This window comes from Eptatretus burgeri, chromosome 7 (assembly GCF_056783735.1).
Source record: "Eptatretus burgeri isolate ZD-2024b chromosome 7, Ebu_testis_v1, whole genome shotgun sequence".
Classification (NCBI taxonomy): Eukaryota; Metazoa; Chordata; class Myxini; order Myxiniformes; family Myxinidae; genus Eptatretus; species Eptatretus burgeri.
This window is the reverse complement of record NC_140967.1, coordinates 35,683,156-35,695,257: the sequence shown is the minus strand read 5'-3', so window position 1 is coordinate 35,695,257 and position 12,102 is coordinate 35,683,156. Positions and strand designations below refer to the sequence as shown.

The following is a 12,102-nucleotide window of genomic DNA, read 5'->3' as shown; positions in this document are numbered from 1 at the left end:
GAGAGAGAATGAGAGAGTGGGATTTGTCTGGATTGAAAGACATATTCCAAGAATTTGACCTGCCTGTGATTTTGCCAAGGTCTGAAGAGCGGTAAGAGTTTGGTGGATGGTACAACACACACTCACACACACACAATTGGAATGAAGGGTCACACACACAGTCACAGCTAAAGGTACTCCTGGGGGTTTGGAGATGTAAGATTAAAACATGGACAGTGAGAAATTGAGTTATTGATGTAAAGTGCAACTCTGCCGCCAAGGTGGGTTCAGTCCTATCAAATCTGAGGAGTCCGGGATGGACATCCTGTGGGAGGAAGTATTCTGTTTAACAGATGATGTCCGGTTTATCAGAAGCGGCCTGCAATGAGAGATCTAGGTTGTAGTGGAAGCCTCCAATGTTTGAGGTCCAAACAGTTAGGGACAGGGGAGGAGGTATTGTTGGCAGGGTGCAGAAATGTGGAAAGAAGTGAGGAGAAGGGGTGGGAAGTGGGAGGTTGCGGGAGGGTCTTCCAAAAAGGATGCTACATTTAAACAAAAAAAAATTATACTTTCTGAAAAATTGTACTTACATTGTTGAAAAGTATACTGGAATACAGTCCAAATTCAGTTTTTTGTTTTTTTTCTCAAGTAAACACATTTTCAGTGTGTGTACCTTCCTCTTGTACAGCCATCTGAAGATGAACTGCGAAATTTTGTACAACCGCCGACAACGTTTCGACAGTTATGTTCTGCACAGCATCAGGAATTGAATTTTTCAGTTTGGCAATAGTGTGGTAGTTGTTTCCATAGTATCGATCTTTCAGATATCCCCATAGAAAGTAGTCGCATGGGTTTGAGATCGGGTGAGTAGGTAAGCCAGCTCCAACCATATCCAAAGGATACCGATTTGAAATGACCCGCTCTCCAAAACGAGTATCCTTACTATAAATCACAGACCTGTGTTTGTTTGTTTGTCGCACTACTTCTCCTACAGTTCTGGGCTGATTACATTCAGACTTGCTACATAGGGTCAGCATGACCCCAATTAATGTATTGGGGTGTTTTTTATCTTTGCTGGTCGTCTTTTGGGTGGGGGTGGGGTAGGGGGCGGGGAGAGAGGAGAGGGAGGGAAGGGAAGCAAATTCTCAATGTAAATGTGTATCATGTAGCGCCGCCTCCAGGTGGGGGGTCTTCACCATTTACAGTCCAGTATTCCTGTCCCCACATTTTCCAGTACAGTGAGATGATTAATTATAAGCAGTAGGCATGTTTTTGCTTCATGCATGTAACCCAGGTTTCTTTTTTTTGCCTATACAGAGCTGTCAGTTACCTATACACCGCTCAAATAAAGGTATACATCAGAAGAATATGTTGCATGCTCGGAACAAGATTGCCCATAGGGCGGGTACTCTGCTAGTTCAAGTAATCCAACACCACATTGGTAGTATGTGGCCCAGCCCTGTCATGCTGGAAAAATGTTGTCTGCAGATCCACTCCAAAGTTCTCCAGATGAGGCATAAACATATCCTGTAGAAGTTCAAGGTAAAAGTTAGGGTTAACTGTCGGATCAAGAAAAACGGGGCCGACAATACCTTTCGACGAGAATGCACACCACACGGTGCAGCGTGCACAACACACAAAGAAGTTTGTCTTGTCTTCAATTGGTATGTGTGTAGAATTGTTTATTGGTGAACAATGTATTGGAGGATCCTTCATTATTCTTCTGCTTATGATCTTTATTAGGACAGACAGTAACTTCTTGAGAAAATATTTAATAGTATTCTTTCATTGAACTTCCTGATTTCACTGCCCTTCCCTGTACTTCACCGTACTCCCTCATAATACATTGAATTAATGGAACTTCTTACCTATTTTACCAGCTATTTCTCATGATCGTGGGTGCGATCATTGTTGCTGTGAGTGTCATCCCATGGCTGCTTATTCTTGTGCTACCCCTTTGCGGCATCTTCATATTTCTTCGCCGCTACTACTTAGCAACTTCACGTGACATCAAGCGCCTTGAGTCGACAAGTATGCGTACCAACAACCTGCTTGTTTCTCCACAATGAAAAGGGGTCATCTGCAGATTACAAAGATAAAATGGAAGAACTTTTGATAACTTCTTCCCTTGCTCCTCTTCTCACCCTCACCTTCTTTTTCCTTACCAAAAGTCAAATAAAATTTCTTCTCTCCTCTTCCTTTACTCTCCTATATTTTCCCCTTTTTCTTCCCCCTTCATCCTTCTCCCCCCCCCCAACTTCTCCACCCTCCTTTGTATTGCCTTTATTGTCTCTGTGTTTTCTCAATGTCAATTTCCCCCTCCTATTTTTCATTGGCTTAAAATTTTCGTTTTTGAAAAAAAGGCTTAAAATTAGTATGTTTTACAACAAAGTCTTCATCCTGCCACTGAACTGGGAGGATAAGCTTTGGTAATCAAGATGACATCAAGCATTTGTAATGATATATCACAGGTATGGCAGTTTAGCCTCAAATGCAGCACCATAGTAATATCTGTACGCTTGGTACTTGTCAAATCTCCAACACTCATGACATGAACAGGGTAAAAGAGGCACTGAAGCATTGACTCAATTCTTCCAAATTTGATTATTCTTGTTGTGGTCTCATGTTTCTAAGACTAGCTTTAGCTTAACAAAACGATTAACTCACAGCTTATTCTGTCATTCTTGTTCCCCAGCTCGGAGTCCAGTTTTTTCACACCTCTCTTCAAGCCTCATTGGACTGGAAACCATTCGTGTGTACAAAGGCCAGCAGCGTTTCCAAATTGCCTTTGACTGCATGCAGGATCTACACACTGGTTTGTCTCAGATACCCTCGTGAAACTTTTGTTTTACCACTTGCCAACTCGGCTCGTGTGTGTCAGTGTAATACTGAGATTTCAACAGAGTCCATGGTGCATATACAGAGAATATAGGGCTGTGGATGCATCGTGAGATGTTCGTTATTAATTATGTTTTAAGCATATCTTTCCTCCCCTTCCTTTATCGTGGGCCTGAATTTAGTAATACATGTCACAATGCTCATTTGATGCTTTTTAACATAGTTTATTCCTTTGCAATTCACAAATAGAGCTATTACTATTTTAAGGTCAGACAGGTGGGCATTTTTTTGATACAAAGCCGAGGTTAATTGAAGAGTGAGGTGACAGAGGGTAGACGGTAACACAATTGCAGTGGGCCAATGCACCGATGTAACAAGAGAATGAATGAAAGAGAGAGAGAGAGAGAGAGAGAGAGAGAGAGAGAGAGAGAGAGAGAGAGAGAGAGAGAGAGAGAGAGAGAGAGAGAGAGAGAGAGAGAGAGAGGTAGGGGGAAGGGTTAATGAGGATACAGAAGATCACACATAGGGATGGAGGTTGACCTAAAATGGTGGTGCTCGACCAACTTTTGAAGCCCTGGAGGGAATGAGGAAGGTGGTCCTTTAAGAGAGAGACAAAGGAGTGGACATGAGCAATAAGCATGGAGTTTTGGAGTTTCACAAATGTGTTGGTAGAAGAATGTGTGTGACTCGAAGCAAGACCTGAGGGGGAGATGTTATAAAATGGAGAGGCCTCCAACCTCTCTGTTGAAGGACTTGTGCTATTTTTGTATAAAAAAAAAATCAAGTCCCAAGGAAGAGTGAACTGACAGAGGGCAAATGATGGTGTACTAGCAGTGGGGCCATGGGAAGATGCACAAGCAAGGGAAAAAATGAACAGCAAAAAAGGAGTGACAGGAGGGAAAGAAACCTGTAAGAGGGGTAGGTATGATTGCTGAATGAGAAGAGTACAGGTAGGAATTGAGTGGTGGTTTGGATGGAGGAAGGGGGTCGTGGATGGAGGATGGTTTGGATGGAGGTCGCGCACCTCCAGCATAAAGCTCTGGAAGGAAGAATGGGTAATAAATGGCAGTTCAAGAAACAGAAGAAAGAAATAGGAGAATGAAGAACGGCGTTAAACCTGGATTCTTGGACTTTAACCAGAAGTGGATTATTGTAATAACTAGAGTTCATAGAATATCTTACTTCGTGTAGTCTTGAGAGAGAAAAAAGGACATTGCGGGGTCTGCGAGCAGCATATTTGATTGGTCGAGGTGATGTAAAATGCAGTAATATTTTGTCCAATTACTGATAAGTGGAAGGAGGTTGAAAGTGTGAAAAATGTGATTTGTGTTCTACATTGTTCATTTACATAATTCATTTGAAATAAAATCAAGGTTTTATAGGTTGGAGAAAAAAATATTTTGGAAGTTTACCACCGTTGATGCAGCGTCTTTTACATTACCCTGTCTAAAATGTTACATTTGTTTTTCGTGCTCGTTGTTTGTGTCCTTTATGATATCCTTAAAACTAAGTTTTCTGTTTGGAATGAGTTTCTATTTTGTTTCACTGCCAGACAGGCAGACAGAGTGAAAAAATTATCTCACTCCTCTTTGCGCATGTGTGATCGAGACAAATTCAGAGCCAAAGTACAGTTAAACTGTCACAGTCAAGTGAAGTACTGCTAAACTGTCAAGTCTCAGTGTTCTCAGTGTTCTCAGCCCCATCCTAATCTTTATCAATTACCGATGGCTGGTGTTGGCTTAATGGTTTGGGTGGCAAGCTTGGGATCCTCAGGCCGAGATCAAATCCCACTTGGCCATTGAATTAATACCAGGTGGGGTTGTCTCAGCCTGTCATCCTTCTGAGGCTGGCAAAATGAGTGCCAGATTGCTGGGATGATTCAGTCATTCGAATATCCTGCGTCGGAGTTGCGACCCATCCAGGATTGTGCCCAATAGCCAAGGAGACTGCTTCAACAGCACCAATGCTCTGTATAGAGTATGGTCCCCAATAGATGGATGAATCAATTATCTCACTGACTGTCTGGAAAATCCTCTTTCTCTTCACTGATAACTGCACTCTCTGCTGTGACATCCCTCATCCTTCTTACAGAGACAGGCAGCAACCTCTTTACTCTCTTCAGACAATGACAAGATCACAAATTCTTCAAACACTTGGAACATATCTTTCAATCCGAAGGGATCCCACACACCCACTCGCTCTCTCTGAAAGGACCATTCCGCAAACCCTTCCATCTATTTTCTCACCAACCGTCTCAAAGAGGTTCAGTCACTCAAACTCCTGGGTCTCACTCTCAGCCATGATCTCTCTTGAACAAGTCACCTTTCGAATTTGGCATCCAAAGCCAGTCGCCGACTGGGCATCCTCCGAAGTGCAAAGTCCTTCATTCTCACAACTGAGCTTCTATTCACTGTGGAAGAAAACACATTTTCCAATGAACCCACTCCTCAAACCTTGGAAGAAAAAACAAAAAAGAGTTGAATAATTTATTCCCGCATACATGGAGAGGGAAGCGCATCGGCTCTCTTCCTGCCTGTGGAACCATCTTCTCCACACTCTCTTCGATCTCATGCTTCCCTCCCGGTCTTTAAGACAGCTGTTCACCACCATCTCAAGTCATCCCACATCCAATGCCATGATCATTTTAACACCTGGTAAACTACCCCCACCCCTCCCAAAATTTTGGTTTTGTATCCATCTTGTCCACCCCTTACGTTCTTCCCGAACACCCATCGTTACCCGCTCACTTGTTTGTCCGTCTCCATCTACCTTTTCCTTACGCCCTGCGGTTGGTGTTTCCCCTTTCTACTCCTGTTCCCTTTATGTTGTGGCCTAATCTGTTCTGTGTCCTCGCTCTTCCACGGGCCCAGACCATGCTTTTAAATATATATTTATATACAGGTTCGTTTTCTAATTCATGTTCCAATTCTGTTCAAAATATTGTTGTGGTGCCGGGGTTCGGTGGTGAGGAACAACCGCTTGACGGAGCAATAGGGCCGTCTCCCACCGAACAACCGGAATTAAAAGGTCGTCACCCCAGAGTCGACGGGTCACTTAATGGACCGTGGTCACCAATATTTCGACGGCATGAGGTAGGGTCCACTTGTCTAATTCCAATATACCCAAGTACTCACGCCGTCTAGCTACCGGGGAAGCCACACCCTCGGCCGACTCTGGCTGAACCGAGTCGCATGTACCGACTCGGGTCTGGCCTAACCGAGCGGGAGTTACCAGAGTTACCAGAGAACAACTTACGGCCCAAACGGCCTCACTATTTCTCAAGTCCGCACCATGCTGGGTCAATGGTAGAAACGACAGGCAACAAGCTGGTACATTTAACAGGGATTTATTTTACAATAATCGGGAAGGGAGACAGAGCAGAGTTATCCGAATCAAAGAAATGCAATTTACAATGAGCACAGGCACTTAACAGTCTCTACTTACAGGACGGGTGCTACAGACACACACACACACACACACACACACACACACACACACACACACACACACACACACACACACACACACACACACACACACACACACACCAAAAATAAATGGGGCCGGTTGGCCTTTATTTGACCCTTCAGCTCGGGAGGGAAGGCGAGCTGAGAGTAAGAGTTCGGTCGGGCACCTTTCCGCCTCGTGCGGTCTGGTCGAGACGAGCTGGTTCGGGGAGGGGGGGGGACTCGAACCCACACCTTCATTGCCGCACCAAGCACCAGGGCCCGGGAATGATGCAACGGACACCAGCCAGCATGAGGACAGACCAGACGAGACGAGCACTTGTGGGCAAGACGAGAACGTCAGCAGGCAAAGCGAGACGATTCCAGCAGGCAAAACGAGGGCAAACAAGGCGATGAGGCTTTTTCTTTTTGCCAGCCGGATCGCCCCACTATTATTCATTCCTCACGTGAGGTGGGAGGGGTCCGTCCTGAGGTAACTCGCCTCCTCATTGAACGGGGGCGTGTCGTGGGGAGTGGGGGGGTGTCGGGGCGTCTCGGTGGCCCGCCCCCCGAAGAAGCTCTGTAGTAGTTTCTAGCATTCTGACTTCCCATTGGCTGGAGGAAACGCTCCATGCCCTTCTTCGCAGCGGAGCCTTGATCTGAGGCAATGGAGGCTCCGCCCACGCATTCAGCCAAAAACACGTGGGCAATGGAGTCGGTGCGCGAAGGTTTGGTTGGGTGGCGGAACGAAGCAGGTGGTGGTGGTGTTGTTGTTGTTGGATATAAAAAAACTAACTACGAAATAACTCGCAGCGCACATACACTTAATCACCCATTAAACATAGGGACGGGTCCCTAACTATAAACACATACTTATCGAGATAACTGAGCTACGGGGACCGCTGACTGTCTGTGTGCAAAAGGCTTCCAAATCCGTAACAATATAACATTCAATTAAAATGAAGTTGCTCCTCGATCATAAACTGACGTTTGTAGACGGAGACAGACAGACGGACAGACAAAAGTGAACCAATTGCTTAACTCTGCTTTTTGCTTTGCATGTGCTGGGTAAAAAATAATCTCCTGCAGGAACTGGGTTGGGTCAGAGGGTTGAGAGAACAGAGGGAGCCATAACTTAGGAGAGTTCACCGACCAGCTGTCTGCAATGTGAGAGCAACAGACCTTTGGTCTTATTTATCATAGGAGATGCCAATAATGTTGAGAGCCTTGTATTCCACACGATCCAGATGAGACTGGTGTGAAGCAGGAGCACCCGTCTATAGTGGAGAGTAGTAGTTCATTAAGCTATGGACAAAGACCTTGTTGGCCGAGAAGTTCAGATTTACCAAGGAAGGACGTAGCACAATGGAAAATGCCGATTTTTCTCTCCTGAGTATGTTTTCATTAAAGAATTAGGACAGTCAAATACCCAGCTTTTTGATTGGAGGCTAATGTTTCACCCAAGTAATCTTACCCAGTCAGCTTATCCAGGAGAAATGTGTCATGACGATTTAAAATGTCATTTAGCAGATTTTTCTGTGTTGCCTTGTGCCAACTCTCTCCTTTATCCCACTCCTTATTCCTTCAGCATCCTGGTTCTTGTTCCTGACCACATCACGCTGGCTTGCTGTGCGCTTAGATGTACTTTGTGCCATATTTGTCACTGCAGTTTCGTTCTGCTCCATCTTCCTTGCTAACAGTGAGCCCTTATCCTGAGCATGTTGCCTTTCCCCACCTTCAAATCATTTGCTTCACAATAATTTTGGATGGATTTTTTTCAACAGTTGAAATTTTTCCAGCAATTATTAAAAAAAAAACACTATGATAATAAAAATCAACATTGACTTTGCAGTTTTTTTCACTTGTGCTGTTCTTCAAATTGTTCAGCAAACTGATATAACATGAGAAGTATAGTTATTTCATCCTCATTATATTTATTGGAATCTCCCCCCGCTCCACCATGGACTGCTTTCTCTCCCTCTCACTGCAGTACTCGATGCAGGCAGTGTTGGTCTTGCTGTGTCTTATGCCACAAGCCTCACGGGCATGTTCCAGTGGGGAGTCAGACAGAGCGCCGAAGTGGAGAACCTGGTACGATGATGACGTCCACGTCACTAAAGGATTTTTTTCATGATTTTCATTTTAACTGTTATAATGCAATGATCCAAGTAAAAGGTTGCATTCATGAAGTCAAAAATAGCAATGCTGCTTGAAAGTGGGAAGGGTGAGATATAGACAGATGCCTTTTGTCAAATCATGTCTTATTTGAGCACATCCTATGATAGCCATGGCAGGAGGCCGATAATTATATTTTGTGAATAGGTTGGCTTGGTTTCCTTCTCCATTGTTCCAAGCATCAGTGTTGCAGAACAAACTAGAGGGGGAGCACTTGGGAGAGTGCAAAACCGCCGCCGCCAATACTGCTGGGTCACTCAAGTGAACTTTATATCTTATTCATTAAATATGATGTCAACAGTGCTGACAGAGTTGTAGTTCTTTTCTCCAACTTTTTTTTTGGGGGGGGGGGGGGGGTTGGAAATCACTAAAAACATGTACAGATGCAAAAATAAAAATATCGAAATTTTGTTGAAAAAAAAGTTGCAAAAAATTTTTTTCTCTAACAATTTCTTTTGGGGGGAGGTTGGAAATCACGTAAAATATGTAGAAATGCAAAAAAAAAATTTTTTCTCTAACAAATTTTTTTGGGGAGGTGGAAATCACTTAAAACATGCAGAAATGCAAAAAAAAATCTTTTTGGGGGGAGGGTAACAATCTTTTTGGGGGGTGGAAATCACTTAAAACATGCAGAAATGCAAAAAAAAAATCTTTTTTGGGGGGGTAACAATCTTTTTGGGGGTTGGAAATCACTTAAAACATGTAGAAATGCAAAAAAAAAATCTTTTTTGGGGGGGGAGGGTAACAATCTTTTTGGGGGGTTGGAAATCACTTAAAACATGTAGAAATGCAAAAAAAAAAAAATATCGAAATTTTGTTGAAAAAAAAAAGTTGCAAAAAATTTTTTTTTCTCTAACAATTTTTTTTTGGGGGGGGAGGTTGGAAATCACGTAAAATATGTAGAAATGCAAAAAAAAATTTTTTTCTCGACCAATTTTTGTTGGGGGGGGTTGGAAATCACTGAAAACATGCAGAAAAGCAAAAAAAAAAATCTTTTTTGGGGGGGAGGGTAACAATCTTTTTTTGGGGGGTGGAAATCACTTAAAACATGCATAAATGCAAAAAAAATCTTTTTTGGGGGGGGTAACAATCTTTTTTGGGGGGTTGGAAATCACTTAAAACATGTAGAAATGCAAAAAAAAAAAATTTTTTTTCTCCAACAATTTTTTTTGGGGGGGGTGGAAATCACTTAAAACATGCAGAAATGCAAAAAAAAATCTTTTTTTGGGGGGGAGGGTAACAATCTTTTTTTGGGGGGGTTGGAAATCACTTAAAACATGTAGAAATGCAAAAAAAAATTTTTTTTTTCTCCAACAATTTTTTTTGGGGGGGGACCAAGTCCAAAATTTAATGGCATGATCCTTGGACCATACCTCACCCCCCCCCACCAAGTTTCGTCGAAATCCGTCGAGAAGTTTTTCCGTAATACTGTTCACAAACAAACAAACAAACAAACAGAAAGGGGTGAAAAGAGTAACCTCCATCCATCTTCGAAGATGGCGGAGGTTAATAACTCTGCTTTTATTTTTCGGCCACTTGCAAGGTTCATAGAAGAGCAAAAGAACAAAGGAAAGCAGGGTGAGGAAACTAACAATGGAAAGGATAGGTAGCGACAAAGCAACCTTGAACAGATAAGTCTAGATTGTGCAGAAAAGATGAGAACATGATTCCATTAAAGAGTTGCATGCTTTGTTTTCAAATTAACTTGGCTTTTATTCTTTAGCCACCATGACCAGTCCCATTTGCTCTATGCAGAGCGTATTTCTGTTGAAGACGTAGTGAGTGAAATGGAAGGAAACCTACATGGCAGAATCATGCTTCGATGATGATCCACTGAGGTTTTCCTTTATTTGTTTTCATGTGTGCATGCACAGGCATGTATGGTTTTACACCGCGTCAATGTCTGGTTGTGCAGATGACGTCGGTTGAGCGAGTGATGGAGTACAGTGACCTGAAGCCTGAAGCCGCTTGGGAGAGTAAGGCTCCACCAAAGAACTGGCCAGCTCAAGGAACAGTCATGCTCGATCGGGTGAACTTCCGCTACACACCGGATGGACCGCTTGTGCTGCGCAACCTTAGTGTGGCATTTCAGGCAAAAGAGAAGGTAGATAACAGAAAGCAAAGCTAAAAGGTAGTGGCAGCCTTTATGTTTTACGACCTCTTGCGCAAGTACTTTTATGAAGTGTCGAAGTTTTTAGTTTTTTTTTTTTGCGTTGTTCTTTGAAAGGTTTCTGTGTACTTTGCTGTGTGGTTATTGATTTGAATAACTCGAGTCGAACAACATTTATTGGATGACACAGTGGTGGTGTATCGTGGCTGCCTTCGAGCTGTCTCATCCGGATTTGATTCTCAAACCAAATATAAACTGTTCATTTGGTACTTTGTAGGCAAGCTGTTGCATCAATTGGTCTCACATCATTCAAATGGGAGAGCTGGGTATTCCTTCTGCTAGCATTGATTCCAGGTGGACGTTAATGTTCCCGTTCTGTCTTTTGAAAGAATCCACAAAGTCATTGCCAATACCCTCACAAAATTTCGAATTTTTGCTTTAAACCAGCTCCAATATTTGGTCTGGTCAACCAGTCCGTGAAAGATTTGGCCCAATCCTATGCACTGTATGTGCTGAGAGCTGTAGGATAACACCTTGGGAACTGTAAGATAAATCAACTAATGCCAGCAGACAGGACGTCCAGTTTCACTTCAATCCGAGGGTCGGCACACATACTGTATTTATGAATCGCCCTGACTGTGAAACACTGCGATTGCAGTTCATAACTGAGCTGAGATTCAAACTCATGCCAGAAAGCCTAAAGGTAAGTGTGTGTACTTCTAGGGTTGAGGCCATCCTGCCAGCCTACCTCCAAATGCTTGATTTAGTTATTTATTTTGGACTTTTTGCATGAGGTGCTTTATCTGGAGGAAAAAATACACAAAACTGGTTTGTGAGTTTTTGTGCTGAAGTTGAGTGCTCTTCTTTGAGAGGTCTCCACAGGGCATTAGGATGCTACTCAAAGAAACAGCACAAAGCATTGCAGCTGCACCTCCATAATTGTGTCAGCAGAGGACACTGTTGGTGAATGTCAGCCTGAAACACCATTGTGTGTATTCCTGACAGTGGGAAAATAGGATTTTCATTTTTCTCTCAAATTACGACCAAAATAATTATAAGATGCGGATGGAACAAAAGGATATCTAAATGCCAATGCGTTTGCCTCTGGGTTTTAATCAATTCCAAGTTTCTTATTGCGTTGGATCCAAGTATTCGAACTATCGCTCTGGTAATCTGCATACAGGTTGTTGCATCAGAGAGCATGCTGCCCTTTGATGTGGAAGATACATTTGTCGTCGTGTCTGCTCACATCAACGTTCCAGGCGCAAGCACTGACTTGTGAACATCCAAGTTTCAAATTATTATAAGGACAACACTTGTGATGATATCCTTACGATACTTTGAAAATGATAAACATTTTTGACCTGTAGTCTGGCCAAATTATAAATAATACCTCCTGACTCTGGCTAAAGACTGCTATTGCTGTCCTTATGGACCGTGCCACATGGGCTGTACAAAAAGCAAAAAACGTGAACCTATGATTCGCATAATGGAATCGTTGATGACGTTCTTTCCTATGTGGATAAAAATCCTGTTAAGGAGAAATAAAAACGA

At 43.0% G+C, this 12,102-nt stretch overlaps 1 protein-coding gene across 1 annotated transcript in view; it reads left to right on the top strand.

The window, feature by feature from the left end:
- ABCC4 (ATP binding cassette subfamily C member 4 (PEL blood group)) overlaps positions 1-12,102 on the top strand; it is a 152,749-nt gene that overhangs the window by 114,616 nt on the left and 26,031 nt on the right. Inside the window, exons 14-18 of the mRNA XM_085890317.1 lie at positions 1,860-2,010; positions 2,675-2,794; positions 7,852-7,962; positions 8,254-8,354; positions 10,354-10,542. Coding sequence (XP_085746443.1) covers positions 1,860-2,010; positions 2,675-2,794; positions 7,852-7,962; positions 8,254-8,354; positions 10,354-10,542 — 672 coding nt within the window. The remainder of the gene's footprint in view (positions 1-1,859; positions 2,011-2,674; positions 2,795-7,851; positions 7,963-8,253; positions 8,355-10,353; positions 10,543-12,102) is intronic.